Here is a 20,033-nt window from a genome sequence, read left to right as displayed (position 1 = left end):
ACATTATGTGTCTGATCACAAAGATTCCAGATATGTAAAGCTCGGACTGTCTATGACTGAATGTTATGAAGTTATGGGGTAAAAACATTAAAAATGGTGACAAAGGTCAATTTCTGTTTGTACAGGGGTCAAAAGTTAAAGTTACTTCAATTTTGGTAAAAAAAAAAAAAAAGTGGTGCAAACTGTTGGTTGAACTAATAGGATTAATAAATGGAATAGTTTTGACTGTGTTGAATGCTTGGTCTGCAAGGTAAAGGTCAAACAATGTCGCCGTCCATTGCATTCTGTGGCATGTGACATATGTAACCTCATAACATGATAACTACGCATGATACATGGCGCAAACTATTCCTTTTTAAACCCCATCAATGCAAACAATAATTTGCATGATGCTTTACAATAATTGGAGCAACTTTAACTTTTGACCCCTGTACAAACTGAAAATGTCCTTTGTCACTGTTCTTGCAGTTTTTACCCCATAACTCCATAACATTTAGTCATAGATAGTCCAAACTATACATTTTTGGAATATTTATGTTCAGACAAATAATGTGGTATAACTTTCAGCATGATTAAAACATTTTTAAATTTTGACCCCTGTATAATTGTTCAAGTGACCCTTACCTTTCCGCCTATTGAAAATTCAAGTGGCTAGTTTTTTTTTTTTCAAAAGAGTAATGTCTAAGAAGTATTTGTGCTGAATTTGGTGCTTGTATCACCATTTCAAGGATTCCTCTGTAAATATTCTATGATCTGCTGCACTATAGTTATAAAAGCATCAGCTTCTGTGCTTATTGTTTATTCATGTAAAAAAAAAAAGCTTTGGGTGTTCAGATTCCAAAGTTCTGTCTTGTGCTTAAGCTGCACGTTTTATTTAACACACTGTGACACATTAATTTCCATTTGTATCAGGGATTGTCCCGTTATTATCTTAAGTATGTCTCTCTTTTTCCTAGACTTTGAATTCTGTAATTTGTTTTATGTCTCCAAATTAAAAAGGTAGTTCAGAATTTTTTTTCTTTATTTTTACTGGGATTCCACCTAATTTCTGCAACCAATATGTTGCTTTTCCACCAACACCACTGTGGCAGAAATAAGTTTTAAGTTTTCAAACAGCGCTTGTCTTCGATCACCCTTTGGTAAACGTCATAGCCTGTGTGCGTGCGTGCATCGTACGGGATGTCAGCTGACCTGATGCTATCTGACGTCACCGTGGGCGTGTTCGACCATCGGGAGAAATGAACGGTCATCAACACAATCCTCTCAGCGCTCATGTAAGTTAATGCTGTAAAAACCTCACTCGCACATTTTGTTGTTGGACTTTTGAATGAAACGTGTCCCCACACGTTGTGTGTGTGTGTCCGGAGGTTAATGTTATTTATCTTATTGCCACCCTGTAGCTGTATTTTTTTTAACAGAAAGCCTCGTCAAGTATGCGTTTGTTTTAAGTACCAGCACAATGCGGAAGGGCGGTGTTACGGATAGAGAATTTTGTTGGAAAAGTGAAACGTTGGAATTGACAGCCAGGTCGACACTTAATTATAAACATTTAAAAGAATAGTTTTGCTTTGTTGAATTTAACCTTAATAGACCCATAAAAGCTGTTGAGGACCTACCTATGTGCCATAGCTTATCTAATCACCTTTATAGAAAATAACAAATTTTCTTGTATTTTGCAAGTAAAGTCCTTAAAATCAATTGAAAATTCGTCAAAATTTTGAAATCCTGCTAAACATTTGTGCTTAAGTAACACGTTTGTATTTGAAAGCCATTTTATTGTTTCTATGAAAGCCAAAAGGTGGGATTGCAACTGATTTTTAAAAAATTGTTCTTTTTTTCTCTTTTAAAAAACTGAAATGCACGTTACATTTTTCTTGAGTTCAAAGTACTGTCTACACACAAACAGAATTTTTGCACTCCAAAACTGGCCTTCATTTCTGAAAGTGCCTCAGTGTGGAGGACTCCAGCAATGATAAAGGGCCAAGGGGATGCCCATGTTTCATGCATATTGCAAATCTGCAGTATTCTCACATGGGACCTGGACCTGGACTTGGAATTGTGCAACTGCTGTGATTAAGGACCAAAAGTATTGTTCAAATGTTCACATATTTTAGAATAGAATAGAATAGAATAATTCTTTATTGTCCACCGATGTGGAAAATTGTCTTTGGCTCACCAGCACAAAAAAGACAAAAAAACAGTCATAAAACATTCATACAAACACACGAATAAAACAAAAATAAGATACATAAAATACATGGAAGTAAAAGAAGAAATAGAATAAGACCTAGTAAGATAAATAAAATGTACAGTAAGATCTAATAAAATCAAATAAAACAGAAGTAAAGCAGTTCAGGTTTAATTTGTGGAGTGGTCACTTTTTTGAGTTCATTATGGTGACGGCATTTGGTATAAAAGATTTTTTGAAAGAACCTTTGGCCAGAGGAGCTCTGTAGCGCCTCCCAGACTTCAAGAGCTCAACAAAAATTATCTCCTAATTCGAACCCTTATTCTAAGGCAAAAAAAAAGTAAGTCCCTTCGCCCGCTTCCTTGTCTTCACTCGGGGTCACCACAGGTGATCCGAGGTGGATCTTGCATGTTGAATTGACACATTTTTTTTTTTTTTTTTTAACACCGGATGCCCTTCCTGACGCAACTCCACATTACATGGAAAAATGTGGCAGGGGTGGGGTTTGAACCGGAAACCTTCCGCACTGAAACCATGTGCACTAACCACTTGGTCACCATCCCCTATTCTAAATCATTTAAGGTAAAATGATTTGCAAAATTGCTAGGCAGTCGAGACTGGTTTAGAGGCTCTGTCCAACCCCAGAAGTGCTTCCAGAAATTGCGGTTACATTCACGAGTAAAAAAAATTCCCACTTTCCCCAGGTTTGCAAATTGCGCAAAACACTGGATTCTGTAGGTAGATAGATGGTTACTTTCTGGAGATGAAGGTGGACCAGTTGCCTACACCCACAGTGGTTCTGTAGTGTGGTGACTGCAGTGGTACACAGTCTTACTGTTAGCACACACTCACAGACCAGGCTTGTTGCCTCAGACGTATTTGTCTGCGAATGGGAGGGGAGTACTACGGCGACGTGGAGCTGCCAGCCATATAAGTATAATTTGACTCAGTAACATGTAATAACGTGAAAGGTTTCATGTTATAACGTGATATTTATTACGTTATAACGTGATATCTATCACGTTATTTTGTGATGCACAACTATCATGTTATTTCATGATATGGTATTTTCACTTTTTATCGTGAAATTATGTTATTTCGTGATAAGAAATTATAACGTTATTCTGAGATATGAATCTATCACGTTATTTCATAATATGAAATTATCACGTTATTTCGAATTATGAAATTTTCATGTTATTTTGTGATAAACATTTATCACGGTATTTCATGGTATTTTTACGTTATAACGTGAAAACAATATGGTTTTACTTGGATACACAGCCATATACCTGTTCTGCTATTCTGCCACTAGAGGGCGATAGAATACCAGTAAAGGGCGCTACTTGTCTAAGGCTGTTTGCTTTTTTTTTTTTACTCTGATTATAGTGAAAACAAATAGCAAAAGTATTGGCTTATGCTTTTTATTGATCCTTAAATCCCCCTACATCACAGACGAGCCATGTTCCTTGACTGAACCTGTGAAGTGTTGAAGCGCTGAATTACCTGAATAGCCTACATATCATGAAATAACATGATAAATGCTTAACACGAAATAACGTGATAGTTGCATATCTCAGAATAACGTGATAATTTCTTATCTCAGAATAACGCGATAGTTGCATATCTCGGAATAACGTGATAGTTGCATATCATGAAATAACATGATAGTTTCTTATCTCGGAATAACGAGATAATTTCATATCACGAAATAACGTGATAATTTCTTATCTCAGAATAACGTGATAGTTGCATATCTCGGAATAACGTGATAGTTGCATATCATGAAATAACATGATAGTTTCTTATCTCAGAATAACAAGATAATTTCATATCACGAAATAACGCGATAATTTCTTGTTATAACGTGATAATTTCTCGTTATAACGTGAAAATAGCGCATCATGAAATAACATGATAATTTCATATCACGAAATAACGTGATAAATATCACGTTATAACATGAAACTTTTCACGTAATTACATGATACTGAGACAAATATATATTAGGGCTTGGCAGCTCAGAGCTTCCGTAGAGTACAACCTGTCCCAAGAATGATCATAAGAAGTTAACATTTGTATGATGTTTTGCATTTTATCTCACTAACCTCACTGTTCTTCCTTTATTTGTAAAAACTAGTGCAGCGCCCATAGCGAGTTTGTATTCCTATAGAAAATTGGGAGCTTAAGTAGATTTCTCATGGATGGTCGTATGAGGCTGTGTTTGAAGGTGGGATGTACAAAGAGGTGTCCTTATGTTATATTATTATTTGAATATAGTATTTAATATTGTTTTAAAAAAGTTTTATTATCATTTATATGAAAATAAAAGGATTTCTACTAAATACACTCACATGGACGCTTCTTGTTTTATAGATAGATAAGGTTCTTCTGAAGTTGATGTTTGCAACATGTTATGACATGGTTGCGACAGTTACATTTTAACAAAATAAACATTATGAAATATTCCAAAAAAATGTCTTAGACAAGTGATATGATAATACTTGTATGAAAAACGAAAGGTGTTTATGAAAACTAGTTACCTTAATCTTCACCAAAACAAACCCTTTAAGGGCAGTTCTTGGGTGAACATTTATCCACATATAAAATTTAGCCGAAAGCACAGCACAGTGGCTTAGTGGTTAGCACTGCTGCCTCACAGTGAGAGTCCTGGATTCCCATCCAACCTGGTCCTTTCTGTGTGACGTTTTGCATGTTCTCTCTGGGTGCTACATCTTCCTCCTACTTCCAAAGACATAGCCTACAAGTTAGGTAAGTTAGTGACTTTAAATTGATTGTAGGTGTGACTGTGTTTGTCAACAGGAGCAGCTAAAAAAAATGTTGTGAAAATGAAGAAGAATGAAGAATGTCCTGAAAAAGTTGCATATTTTTGTCAGGTATTTCAGAAAGTGCAAATTTAACATATTGTAGACTCATTCCACATAAATACAAATGTTTCAAACTTTTTAATTTTGATAATTATGGCCTACAGATCCATAAAAGTATCTCAAAAATATTAGAATATTTAATTTCAAGCATAAATACCATGAAATTCTAGTCTGGTTCAGTATACACAACCACAATCATGAGGAAGACTGCTGACTTTGGAGTTGTCCAGAAGCTACTCATGAACAGACACCATCCACAATGAGGGTAAGGAGTATATTTATGGAAGATTCACTGGAAGGGAAAAGTGTGGTTGGAAAAGACACACAAGTAACAGGGATGACCGACGCCTTGAGAAGACAGTTAATGCTGATCCAGTAATTTGGGGGAGCATGAGTAAGAGTGGACTTTGGCTGGAGCTAGTGTATCAAGAGCCACCATGCAAAGAAGTGTCCAGGAAATGGACTACAAGTGTCACATTCCTAGTGCCAAGCCACTGCTGAACCAGGGACAGTTTCAAAAGCGTCTTACCTGGGCTAAAGAGAAAGGAACTGGACCATTTTGAAGAGTGGGAAGGCATAGGCTAGAATCAAAGTTGCTTGAAGTCTGGTATGAAATTTCCAGTCAATGATGATTTGGGGTGCCATATCATCTGCATTTACTGTGTTTTATCAAGTCCACAGTCAGTGCAGCCATCTACCAGGTGATTTTAGAGCACTTCATGCTTGCATCTGCTGACAGGCTTTCTGGAGGTGCTGATTAATTTTTACAGCAAAACGTATCTGCCCACAGTACTAAAACAACAGTAACTGATTTGAAGACCATGATGTTAATGTATTTAATTGCTCCCATAAAACAATACCCCATCCATTCTCAGTGGGATATTATCAAGAGGAAGATGAGAAGCTTTTATGGAACATGGACTTCCATGACACCTCAGCAGTGTCACAGGCTGATTACCTCCATGCCACACCACATTGATGCAGTAATTTGTGCAGAAGGAGTCCCAGCCAAGTACTGAGTGCATAAATAAACATACGAGGTCTGTTAGAAAAGTATCATACCTTTTTATTTTTTTCAAAAACTATATGGATTTGATTCATATGTTTTTACGTCAGCCAAGCTGAAGGGATTTGCTTGTGATGAATCTACAATATGTAACATTTTCACTTTCTGAAGTTCTTAACAAAAAAAAATTAAACTTTTCCACAAGATAAAATTTTACAGTAATTCTAATATTTGAGATGCACTTGTGTATGTCCCTGCGATAGACTAGCAGCCTGTCCAGGGTGTACCCTGCCTTTCGCCCAGTGACTGCTGAGGAAGGTTCCAGCTCGCTGTGACCCTTAGCTGGAATAAGGTAGTTTCGAAAATAGATGGATGGATCATTGTCACTTATGGATCATCAAAAACAACCACAGGAACCTAAAAGCTCAGCTTTGATTCTGATTACGGACTTGTGATCCTGATCTTTGTTACACTAATACTGATGTAGGTACGTGCATATTATCTAAATATGGCGTCCGCTGCTGTGGCTGTATCAGCTGCACCTGAGTTGTGAGACTTTCCAGGCAGCAATGCTGAGTTTGCGCTTTGAGGAATGCATTTATTTTTGACAGTCGGGAATCTCCCTGTTTGATGATGTAGATTAAATCCCCCTGCAACCTTGTTTTCAAACGGTATTCCTGTGATGAGTAGAAGTTAGGAAATTCTGTGAAAAATTTAACTGAAAAATTGTGTTGAAAACATTCGCTTGTAAAGATCGGTTTTCAAATAATATAGAACATGTAATTCAAGTGACTATGTACCCTTCTGTGAAGTTTGGTGGTGATCGAAGCCTTCGCATGCATATTTTTATGAACCACAACACCGATGTCAAGCCAGCAAGACGGCAGACATGTCAAAATAGCCATTTTTTTTTTTTTTTTTAGCTTGGAAACTTCTGTCAGAAAACAGTGTTTATATGGTGGATCATTGCAAATCACACATTTAAATAAGGTAATAATTAGGTTTGAAATGTAAACGAGACACCGGTCACAGCTTTCTGGTGTTTTTCTCTTAAAGCTAGAATGGCGGCAATCTTCAATAGATAAAATATAGTCTGAAGTTTAATATATATAAACTACATCATATTTTGAACCCATTAAAATTTTGGGGGAATTTTTAATTTGTGGGAACATACATAATTTGAGGGAAATCCATAGCATATTTTGCCCCAGCGAACGTTAAAACCTGCAGACGAATTCAAGCCGGAAGTGTGTATGCGCTTGCGCAGATGCACTTAATAACTCAGATAATAACAGACTCAGATAATAACCATAACTGTACACTGTAAGACACCAGTCACCAAGCAACTTACCTGTGCAAAAGCAGTGCTGCAAAATCCTCGTGAGTTCGATCGCCAGTCTTCTGTCGCTGCAGCTAGCGATGAAACCCCCCCCCACGTGACCTGTGACGTCACCCCAATGGCGTCCTGGCTTTCAAATTTTTGGTACGTGCCAATAATTCAGAATTTGTTTCGATACGGACGAATTTTAATCATGTTCAGACTAATATTTTGGGAATCCTTTATATTCACATTAACGAACAAAATTACTTTGGTCCCCATCAAAATTCTAACAATCATCTCAATTTCAATATGCTTCCTGGCACTCTAGCTTTAAGCACACAGACGTAATTTACCAAAATCTACCGACCTTCAAATGCTCATACGTTTCTTCATATGTGACATAGAACAAATATTTAAACACCATTTTGAAGGTCTCTGTAGGGTCTTTCCAAACCACCCCATTTCTGTTACAGTTCCTTTAACTTTAATTTTTTATCATATACCTAACTGATGTTTATTTCCAAAACAGTCTAGCATCAAATGTTGAGGCATTTGTAAATGCAGACCCAACAATATTCACAAATTGCTTGTAAATATTGAATATTTGCATTTTTCATGCCTTTTTGGGGATATATATATGATATTAAGATGCAAGGCATTTGTAGACGCTACTACAGCACTCCCTTCTTTGTATTTTATGTGCTTAAAGATTAGCTGATAACTAAACTGTTTAGTTGTGAATATAACCCTCATGTGGGGGCCAGCGACATCACCCCGCCCAGCATCTGCGGCGTGTGCTGTGATATTAAACCAACGTATGCCGGGGCACCAACTTAGCTTGTGCTGCTAGCTGTTCTGACAGAAGACTAGCCACAAAAAAAGAGAAACATGTTGTATTTACACTTTATATCTCCCAGCGGTTAGCAGCACTGAAGACTAATACGATTAACTACGTGGATGTTTGCATCATTTGTACTGGGCAGTCGCGTGTTTTAACGACCAGGCCTGTGAACATGAGCTAACGAGGTGCTAATTTCATCCTCATATCTTTAGCGTCAGACGTGCGTGGGATCTGGCTATTTACTGCAACTTAATAGGAGCACAGTTGCGTTTTGCGCAGCTCCAGTTTTCGCCGTTGACTGCGTGTAAATGTTTTCAAGTTTGCGGATATTATTTTTTAGTAAGGTATAGGTAATGATTTTGTGTTGTATTTTCATAGAATCTGTTCAACATGGATGTTATTACTGATGTGTAACTAAATATTAACGTATCCGAGTATTTCCTTGTGCAGAGTAACGTCTGTATAAACAACATGACCTTGTTTACTGTTTGGCGTGTATCCTTATCTTATTTAAACAGAAACGTAAGACTAGATAGCAGTTCATGTGCTCTTCATATTCCCCAAAGGTCTCTTGCACTTTTAATTAACATTATGTAATTAAATAAAAAGCCTCAGGCACATAACGCATTTCCATTTTGACATATTAATTAAGGCGGTGTATGAAGTAGAGGCACTTCTGTGAAAATGTTGGCTATATTTTCAGAGTATTTGCTTCAAATATTATTCTGTGAACTCAGTATTTGCATCGTGGAGTGAACGTGAACATTGTGTGTGTAGAAATAGTGACAATTCAGAGTTGCAATGATATAATATACTCTGCGTAATGGATTTAAAAATGTCATGAAGTAAATTAAAGAGGGCTTTAAAGCGTTACTTAAGCAGGATTTTCAGGCTCAACTTTTCATTGGCGACAAAAACAATTTGTGCAGCATTGAATTGTTAACACAGTCATGGGCTAAATAGCTATACAATGTAAGTTTAGAGGGCAAGTTGAAATCTGCTTCATGCTGCCACCAAGTACATAAAATTGTCTTTAGAAGTGCCTGGTTGCATGGAGAGGATCCCTGTTGGAGGAAATGCTGTGTTCTGTTTACCTCGGAAGTGGTAGGTCGTGGCTGGGAATGATGTCATACCCAAGGTAAATGTCTTCTCTACCAATTTAGGAAACATTTCAAATTTTTAGGTGCATCTCTGTCTGGTTCATTGTGTAATAACCAGCTGTTTCTCCCTTCATATTTGGACTCTGCTTTTTTCAGTGTGGCATAAAAAAGTGTAAAATGTCTCATTGATTTGTATTCCGATGATACATTTAACAGCTTTGCCAGTTTGTCAGCTTCATGTAGTCTGCCTTCAAATCATTTATTTAGGTATTTTCAGGTTAGACATTTTGTCTCCAAAGCTTTCTCTTATTTCCTCACGTTACCTCCTGTACAATCATGGGCGAGCTTGTTCTCTTTTGATACACATCGAAGAGGGATTGTTTCAGAAACTTATAAAGCCACATCTTGGATCTCTGTGATCAATCAAACTACAAATTAAGGACTGCTCGCTTGGAAGGCGGAGCTGGGACTTTGGCTCACTGATGAATGGTGGGATAGAGTTATTGGAGAGTTAAGTACAGTCTCATGCTTGCCTCACGCTCATACATTTTAAAGTCATTCATAGAGTCCATTTTTCAAAGTTAAGTCTTTCTGAAATCTACCTGGAGGTGCAAGATGCTTGACTGATGCTTAAACCCACATTGTTGCATGTTTTTCCTTTGCCCTGGTTACAGACTTTTTGGTCAAGTTATTTTTGCATTCTTTCTACTATACTGGAAATTGCTTGCTTGTCCATTAATTTCTATTTTGGGTCCCCAAGATCAGTTCACTTCTTTAACTTCTTTACAAAAAGAAATGATTAGTTTTTCACCTCTACTGGCCAGATGACGTATTCTTCTGCTATGGAAGTCCCCCAACTCTCCCTTTATTTCACAGTGGCTCCAGGATATTGTGTTTTTCTTCGTATTTGAAAACATCAAATGCACATAGAGGGTTAATATTGATAAGTTCTACCATAAATGGGAACCTTTTCTTTCATATTTTACTGATTTGCAGGTCTTACATGACTGAGGGCTGGGTCATGTAGTTTTGATGATGTGCATTTTTACTTTGTGTACTCATTGAGCCGGGGTAGTTGAGTGGGTGGGTGTTTTTTGTCTCGAGGTGTGGGTTGTGGTTTTGTAATTTTGTTGTTCAATTTATTTATTTTAATATATAAAAATCAAAATATACCTTTGTACTAGCGTCATTGTACCATTCATTGTGGTTTTCAATAAAAATATTTGAAAATGTCTTCCATTTTCCACACAGCCATGGAATGAGCTGGATACCTCCAAGATTTTGGAGTATGGAGTACTACAAAAAATACATGGTCCACCAAAGAGACCTTATGGAAGAGAGCCAATAGTGCAGAAAATACATTAAGGGATGGGGCATAACTGGGAAATTCCAACCTCTGAGTACAAATGGAATGCATCATGAGCGTGGGCACTGGGCATGCTTATCTCAGTAAATGCAAGGACATTTGCCAAAATGACTGATTATACAGGCAGCGACTTCACATAGCTTTCTTTCCTGTTTGGCAATACCACTGTCCATGAAGTCCATGCAAGTCGGCATATTATTAAAGGTTTGTTCTTTTGCTTGCTCTTTGATGGTTGAGTTGTATGGACTGCATGATGTTGCAAAATGCAAATAAAACTACAGTGAATGTCTGTATAATCCAGGGTGGGTAACTGTGTACGAGGGCTAAAATGGTGCAGATTTTCCTTGCTACCAGTCACCTCAGCAGGTGATTTTACACGATCAAGAGTTTTTAAAGAGTAATTTTGTCTAATTACAACTAAGTCTCTATTTTTAGATATTTTGAGGGTCATCTTTTCACTCCAGACAAAGAGTAACTGAGTCACCACATTATTTATTTACAATGCAAGCAGAAGCTATCTGGTTAATTAATGTTACTGGGCTTGGGTAAAGAACTTGGAGTAAACACTTCTTGTCACCACTGAACAGGTGAATACATCATTAGAAGCTTCTGGTTGTACAGACCACTTAATTGTGCAGCTAAACATACACACATTTACCTCACTAAATGTTACTGAACTTTTTAAAATGACAGAGCACACAGTTCTCTGTTGTGGCTGTCTCATAAAGTGCAGTCAAGTCAACTGTGCAGGAGAAGCTGGGTCTTGGAGAACAAGTCCCTGCTCCTCTTTTTTATTTTATTTTTTTTCCTCTCGACATTGCCAGCATATTCTCCAAATTTTTCACAAGTCGGCATACGCTGACTAAATCGTCAAGGTGTGACAGGCCCATTAAATTGGATGGAGCTGTGGACTTTGGCAGATACAAGTACTCTCTGTGTGCCCTATTTTTTGACAGTATTGCTATTCTGCTCCCCCCATGCTACCTTTTACTCAGTTTTTTCTTTTCTCTTTTACAGCATGTGATTTTTCTAAATGTCCATGGAAACAGCTGACTAAAGTTTGGCAGCCATTCTGCAAACATTCATTTGGAAGAATTACTCTGACGACGTGACGTTGGCAACTTGGTTGGCCTGGCTTTAAAACTGCTTCCTGTTTTACCTGATCACAGCTTGTCTGTTGATGACCACTATTGAAGGTATGCTTTACCACAGTTTCACTGTTACTGGGTTCAGTGCTCTTACGACATACAGACAGGTGTCAAAGGGAAAAACCTGAGTGGAGAAGCAATGATTACCCCCCTATACATAGGCCATGAGGAGTCATTGAGTGATTTGATGAGTATGAAATTGTTGTGAATCATATCCTTCCTACTCACCAGATCTCAACCTAATTGAACACATAGGAGATTTTGGACCAAAGAGAGAGACAGTGCTGTCCAGAACCATCATCAAACCAACAAATGAGGGAATATCTATTGGAAGACTGATGTTCGATCCTTCCTGTAGAGTTTTAGAGACTCATAGACTCAATCCCAAAGCACATTGAAGCTGTTCTGATTGAGCACAGTGGCCCAACACCATACTAAGACACTTCATGTTGGATTTTCTTTTTATTTGTCACCATCTGTAAAGTTGTTCTTTTCCCCAGAAAAACTGACTAAAAGAAACATTTTAATAATTTGTTACTTGGTTTATTTATGTCTAGAATATGTTTTATGTTAAAAAATAAAAAAATACAATATGGCCAGCATAATTGTGCTGTGTGGAATATTGTTTCAATATGCTGTATATGCGATATTTCAAACTGCCTAATAAATAAACTTATACTGTAGGTGACATTCTTCTTACATACAGATAACAAAAGTATTTTATTGTAAGTTGGTATGCAAGGACCTGTCTTGGACATGATGTTACACTTTATCCAGAACTGCAGGTTGCCTGCAGATAACTCCTTCTGAGGGATTGGTGGCAAGATTGACATTCCAGCCACAATAAAAACATGTGGAGCGCTCAACACTGGAAAAGAGGATTGTTGTTTCTGCGCTATTTGCAGCCCTGGACTGACCATATGGATGTTTGGAGCACTTCCCAATGGCCTGGCCTGTCTGATATGAGATGTGACCTGCCACCACAAAATTTAGTTTTAAATTCAGCCCAGAAATACCAGTGTGGGCCAAATAATGTAAGTGAGTGCAACAGGCCATGAAAGAGTTAAATTAAGGAAAGAGGGAGGGTAGGGAATGCCCCACTGCCTCCAGTCTCAGCTGGTACAGAGTGGACTGCGCTGACATTGAACTGTGGGAAAATATGTGAGAGAGGGAGAGGGAGCTGATGTCCTAAGTAAGTAAGCTTGCTGCACATTAGAAGCCACATTTCCAATTGAACTGAACCTTTTTTCCTCCCATGCCACTGTAACTAAATAAAATCTTAGTAACTATACTGCTTCTTGGTGGCCAAGTGGTTAGTGCGCTTGATTTCAATGTGGAAGGTTCTCTGTTCAAACCCCACCCCTGCCTATTCTCCATGTAATGTGGAGTTGCATCAGGAAGGTCATCCGGCGTAAAACGTGTGCCAAATCAACATGCAGATCCACCTCGGATCTGCTGTGGCGAACTCGAGTGAAAATAAGGGAGCAGTCGAAGGGACTTACTTTTTATCCACTGTCATGCCAACAGTACAGTAGTGTTCAGAATAATAGTAGTGCTATGTGACTAAAAAGATTAATCCAGGTTTTGAGTATATTTCTTATTGTTACATGGGAAACAAGGTACCAGTAGATTCAGTAGATTCTCACAAATCCAACAAGACCAAGCATTCATGATATGCACACTCTTAAGGCTATGAAATTGGGCTATTAGTAAATAAAAGTAGAAAAGGGGCTGTTCACAATAATAGTAGCATCTGCTGTTGATGCTACAAACTCAAAACTGTTATGTTCAAACTGCTTTTTTAGCAATCCTTTGAATCACTAAACTAGTATTTAGTTGTATAACCACAGTTTTTCATGATTTCTTCACATCTGCGAGGCATTAATTTTGTTAGTTTGGAACCAAGATTTTGCTCGTTTACTAGTGTGCTTGGGGTCATTGTCTTGTTGAAACACCCATTTCAAGGGCATGTCCTCTAGCATAAGGCAACATGACCTCTTCAAGTATTTTGACATATCCAAACTGATCCATGATACCTGGTATGCGATATATAGGCCCAACACCATAGTAGGAGAAACATGCCCATATCATGATGCTTGCACACCACCATGCTTCACTGTCTTCACTGTGAACTGTGGCTTGAATTCAGAGTTTGAGGGTCGTCTCACAAACTGTCTGCGGCCCTTGGACCCAAAAAGAACAATTTTACTCCCATCATTCCACAAGATTTTCTCCCATTTCTCTTTAGGCCAGTTGGTGTGTTCTTTGGCAAATTGTAACCTCTTCTGCACATGTTTTTTATTTAACAGAGGGACTTTGCGGGGTATTCTTGCAAATAAATTAGCTTCACACAGGCATCTTCTAACTGTCACAGCACTTACAGGTAACTCCAGACTGTCTTTGATCATCCTGGAGCTGATCAATCAAGCCTTTGCCATTCTGGTTATTCTTCTATCCATTTTGATGGTTGTTTTCCGTTTTCTTCCACGCGTCTTTTTTTTTTTTTTTTTTTGTCCATTTTAAAGCATTGGAGATCATTGTAGATGAACACCCTATAATTTTTTGCACCTTCGTATAAATTTTCCCCTCTCCAGTCAACTTATTAATCAAACTACGCTGTTCTTCTGAACAATGTCTTGAACGTCCCATTTTCCTCAGGCTTTCAAAGAGAAAAGCATGTTCAACAGGTGCTGGCTTCATCCTTAAATAGGGGACACCTGATTCACACCTGTTTGTTCCACAAAATTGACAAACTCACTGACTGAATGCCACACTATATTATTGTGAACACCCCCTTTTCTACTTTTTTTTACTAATAGCCCAATTTCATAGCCTTAAGATTGTGCATATCATGAATGCTTGGTCTTGTTGGATTTGTGAGAATCTACTTGTACCTTGTTTCCCATGTAACAATAAGAAATATACTCAGAACCTGGATTAATCTTTTTAGTCACATAGCACTACTATTATTCTGAACACTACTGTAGATTAATTACTACCAAGATTAAACACACTCCAATACAGAAGGTGGTGGTATGCACCTCTAAAGCTGGTTTGTGTTCTGCCAATAAACAAAGAAGAAGCGTGCAGCAGCGTTCATCAGTCAAGTCACATAGCACTACTATTATTCTGAACACTACCGTATGTTATCGGCATATTTTATGACTGACGGTGGAGACATGCCATACATTTACTTTGACTTCTGTTTCACTGCAGACAGTATGAAACAAAGATATTTCATGCTTTGTATGGTCAACTTCATTTCATTTGCTAATATACATCCATTCTTGCATTTAAGGCCTGTAGCACATTCCAAAAAAAAAAAATTATTCTACATATAAGGATTAAATCATTACTTTTACAGTCAGTTTTCTGAAGACAAGGGATGGTTACATTAACATTTCCAAGTCACTGAATATGTGTTGGATTTCATTTTCGTCAATCATTAATAAATACAAGCAGAAGGGGTGTCAAGGTACACAGAAGTCATGATTTGCTTCATATTTGTGTTTAGACCTCATGGTTTGGTATGATTTTGTTTTTTATATACAGTACCTTTAATCTGTGAGCAGTAGGCACAGTTCTGTTGTGTGGGCCGGAAGAAGAGGAGGTACTGCTGGCCCACCACCAGAGGGCGCCCTGCCTGAAGTGCGGGCTTCAGGCACGAGAGGGCGCAGCCGCCTCACAGGAGCAGCCAGGGTGACAGCTGTCATGCATCACCTGCAACAGCTGTTACCCATCATCTGATCAACAGGGGAATATCAGCAGGACAACGCCTCCACCTCTTTGCCGAGATATCGTTCTACCTGGAAGGTAACGTACCTCAGCTGACTGTTTTGACAGTATTTTTTGTGACTTGTGCGTTGTTAGTGTGGACTACTTTTCCAACGAGAGGTGGAGGTAGCATTCCTGCTATACGGATTCCTGGGTGCAAACGCGCCCTCATTTAATTGCTTTTTGTTCCTCGCCAGCAGTACCAGGTCCGACACGCGGAGGCAGTGGCCACCTGGGAGTTCGGGACTTGGCGGTTCCAGTATTCCTGGGGTCTGGTGGCGGAGGAAATCATGTGGTTCCGGTTCTGCTTTGGACAGGCGTCTCCTATCTTCGAGCCTGCCCACACGACATCTTTGTGAATTGACTTTTGTCCATTGTTGTAATCTGTTGTATTTGTTGTGCACATTCACAACAGTAAAGTGTTGTTATTTGACCTATTCCATTGTCCGTTCATTTGCGCCCCCTGTTGTGGGTCCGTGTACCTACACTTTCCCAACAAGTTCCACTAATCTGCTAATTGCCAATTAGCAAAGCTAACTTTTTGTTGGCAGATTTGCTTTTCAGCCAACTTCAAAAACCATCAGCGGACCAATTGGCTTCCACTAAATTTAATTCCACTAATTTAGTCTGCTAAAGTTTTTTTTTTTTTTACATAGTTACTGCTCTTTTGAATTTTTGTATGGTCTTGCAAAACCATTTGTGATTGAACTATAAAGGTGGTCATCTAATTCAAAACCTGAACTGTTTAGTCAGCTCAAACATAGTCACAAATATTCCGGTGGCGCTTACGTGACTTTGAAATTCAAGCACAGCAGGTGGTTCTGGTTTGTGTGAGTCACACATGCAGAGGTGTAGTCCAACCAGTTGAGCTGTGTGAATGATACTGGCATTAGAAATGGGTAATGATGTTTGTTAATTTAATATGCTGAAATATTATTTTGTGTGTGATTACTTGCTACAGGCTTTATTTTAAAAAAATATTTTTTTATTGTATAGTATAATAAGCTATCTCTTTTTTTATTGTCCGTATTTCTGCTGTATTTTGCCAGTCCTGAGTTGTGCGTCAGAAAAGGAGGAGAAGCTGGGGCTGATGGTGAGTACTTTGTCACATCTAATTTCTTTTCTAATGTCTTTAAAAAATGTTTTTGTATAACCTGCTGCCTGAGATTCAAAATTTGGGTCAGTCCTTTACAGTGTTTAAAGAGTCTACAGGAAGAGCTCACTGCGGATTGCTGAACACTGAGAATTAGATGTCATTCACTTTCCATTTAGACTGTCATTTATACAACCCCTGGCAATAATTATGGAATCACCGGCCTCGGAGGATGTTCATTCAGTTTTTTAATTTTGTAGAAAAAAAGCAGATCACAGAAATGACACAAAACTAAATTCATTTCAAATGGCAACTTTCTGACTTTAAGAAACACTATAAGAAATCAAGGAAAAAAAATTGTGGCAGTCAGTAACAGTTACTTTTTTAGACCAAGCAGAGGGAAAAAAAATATGGACTCACTCAATTCTGAGGAATAAATTATGGAATCACCCTGTAAATTTTCATCCCCAAAACTAACACCTGCATCAAATCAGATCTGCTCGTTAGTCTGCATCTAAAAAGGAGTGATCACACCTTGGAGAGCTGTTGCACCAAGTGGACTGACATGAATCATGGCTCCAACACGAGAGATGTCAATTGAAACAAAGGAGAGGATTATCAAACTCTTAAAAGAGGGTAAATCATCACGCAATGTTGCAAAAGATGTTGGTTGTTCACAGTCAGCTGTGTCTAAACTCTGGACCAAATACAAACAACATGGGAAGGTTGTTAAAGGCAAACATACTGGTAGACCAAGGAAGACATCAAAGTGTCAAGACAGAAAACTTAAAGCAATATGTCTCAAAAATCGAAAATGTACAACAAAACAAATGAGGAACGAATGAGAGGAAACTGGAGTCAACGTCTGTGACCGAACTGTAAGAAACCGCCTAAAGGAAATGGGATTTACATACAGAAAAGTTAAACGAAAGCCATCATTAACACCTAAACAGAAAAAAACAAGGTTACAATGGGCTAAGGAAAAGCAGTCGTGGACTGTGGATGACTGGATGAAAGTCATATTCAGTGATGAATCTCGAATCTGCATTGGGCAAGGTGATGATGCTGGAACTTTGGTGCTGTTCCAATGAGATTTATAAAGATGACTGTCTGAAGAGAACATGTAAATTTCCACAGTCATTGATGATATGGGGCTGCATGTCAGGTAAAGGCACTGGGGAGATGGCTGTCATTACATCATCAATAAATGCAGAAGTTTACGTTGATATTTTGGACACTTTTCTTATCCCATCAATTGAAAGGATGTTTGGGGATGATGAAATAATTTTTCAAGATGATAATGCATCTTGCCATAGAGCAAAAACTGTGAAAACATTCCTTGCAAAAAGACACATAGGGTCAATGTCATGGCCTGCAAATAGTCCGGATCTCAGTCCAATTGAAAATCTTTGGTGGAAGTTGAAGAAAATGGTCCATGACAAGGCTCCAACCTGCAAAGCTGATCTGGCAACAGCAATCAGAGAAAGGTGGAGCCAGATTGATGAAGAGTACTGTTTGTCACTCATTAAGTCCATGCCTCAGAGACTGCAAGCTGTTATAAAAGCCAGAGGTGGTGCAACAAAATACTAGTGATGTGTTGGAGCGTTCTTTTGTTTTTCATGATTCCATAATTTTTTCCTCAGAATTGAGTGATTCCATATTTTTTTCCCTCTGCTTGGTCTAAAAAAGTAACCGTGACTGACTGCCACAATTATTTTTCCTGATTTCTTATACTGTTTCTTAAATCCAGAAAGCTGCCATTTGAAATGACTTTTGTTTTGTGTCATGTCTGTGTCTACAAAATTAAACAACTGAATGAACATCCTCCGAAGCAGGTGATTCCATAATTTTTGCCAGGGGTTGTAGTTTCATAGTCTTTCTCCTCATCCAAACACTTGTTTTGATTATGAATTTGCACAGTTTTTACTTTCTGAAATGTACTTATTCATTTGTGTGTGTGTGTGGGGGGGGGGGGGGGGGGGAGGGCGTTGTGTACAGTAATTGGGCTTTAAAAACCCAGAAATTAATCAGAAACAATTAAAGGCATCAACTTTCAAAGTACACAATATGACAAAATAAGAACATTTCAGAAATCGTTCCCAAAGTCTTAATTTATTTTGTTTGCTTTTGTTATGCTGGTGGGCTGGTGCTGTTAGACATACCACGTGCTGAAATGGATTTCTACTCTTAATGAGTAGAAGGAAAATATTAACCTTTGATTTGTTAAAAATTATTTGCAAAAGAATCCTTTAATTAGTAATGTTGGTTTGTGAAACATGGAAGACTGTGTTACAGTATTTATGCATCAGTCCACCTTGTACAGTTTGGTTATGGTTTATTTCTGCTCTGCTTCTTTACATTCATCACTCACTGCTGCATGTCATAATTCATTTGATTTTCCTTCTGTAGTAGACAGGCATGACATTGAGCCAAGCCACAGATGCATGTACGTTCAAAAGGCCCAACTGAGTGCCATCCCCTCTGCTTCTGGACTTTCAAGCAGCCTCTTAGGGGGAGGTGTCGACGGGGTACAGCTCGTCCCCTTCACCCCCAAGTAAAACCTCACTGTGAAACTGGAGGTCTCTGATGGATCAGGGTAGTAGTGAGCAAAGTCCAGACGAACCAGACACAGGAGACCGAGCGGAGCTGGAGGTTGGCAGGAGGGCGTCGGAGTCAGAGCATGGCTTGTCTAAAATCACCCATAATGCCCTGGAGAACATGGGAGCGTTGGGCCATGGCCTAAAGCAGTTCTTCCAGCCACAGCGCCGACGCTCCTCCGTTTCCCCGCATGACTCCGCCTTGTCCTGCACAGGTGCCCCTCCCTCCGAGCCCACTGATGTAGGGTCAGACGTAGGGGAAGTTCCTGCATCCTCAACTCTCCCTTTGGATTCTGACAACCATGCTGCTTCCGCCCCCCCTGCAGCTCTGAGTCGTGTTCTGCAGCAGATCCGAGGTGCTCCCCCAATGATGAAGCGAGGGACCAGCCTGCAGAGCCGCCGAAGCAAAACAGGGGGCACTGGGGAACCTCCCCAGAAAGGTAGCCCTCAGATTCACCGACAAAGCACCCATGAGGCCCTGCTGCAGGCTGGACGCCCACGCTCGTCCTCGACCACAGATACACCCAGCAGCCCAGCCCTAGCAGATATGCTGCTGACATCTGGTTATCACTCCACTGAGGAGCCTGATAAGGTGAGTAACCTCACCTCAGAGATGGGAACCCATGCATGCTCTTATACAGTGAGGAAAATAAGTATTTGAGCACCCTGCAATTTTGCAAGTTCTCCCACTTAGAAATCATGGTGAGGTCT

The 20,033-nt window shown here is 38.9% G+C and overlaps 1 protein-coding gene across 4 annotated transcripts in view; it reads left to right on the top strand.

The window, feature by feature from the left end:
* The first annotated feature begins 1,176 nt into the window (after positions 1-1,176).
* tmcc1b (transmembrane and coiled-coil domain family 1b) overlaps positions 1,177-20,033 on the top strand; it is a 34,820-nt gene continuing 15,963 nt past the window's right edge. Inside the window, exons 1-4 of one of the 4 annotated variants that reach the window (XM_034166516.1) lie at positions 1,177-1,274; positions 11,728-11,906; positions 16,682-16,725; positions 19,649-19,914. In XM_034166516.1, the coding sequence (XP_034022407.1) occupies positions 19,690-19,914 (225 nt within the window). In that variant the 5' untranslated portion in view covers positions 1,177-1,274; positions 11,728-11,906; positions 16,682-16,725; positions 19,649-19,689. Of the gene's footprint in view, positions 1,275-11,727; positions 11,907-16,681; positions 16,726-19,134; positions 19,915-20,033 lie in introns of all 4 variants that reach the window. The other 3 variants (XM_034166514.1, XM_034166513.1, XM_034166515.1) reach the window with 3 other exon arrangements.

Source organism: Thalassophryne amazonica, chromosome 3 (assembly GCF_902500255.1).
Source record: "Thalassophryne amazonica chromosome 3, fThaAma1.1, whole genome shotgun sequence".
NCBI lineage: Eukaryota > Metazoa > Chordata > Actinopteri > Batrachoidiformes > Batrachoididae > Thalassophryne > Thalassophryne amazonica.
Note: the sequence above shows the minus strand (reverse complement) of the source record. Positions and strands in the feature narration are given on the sequence as shown.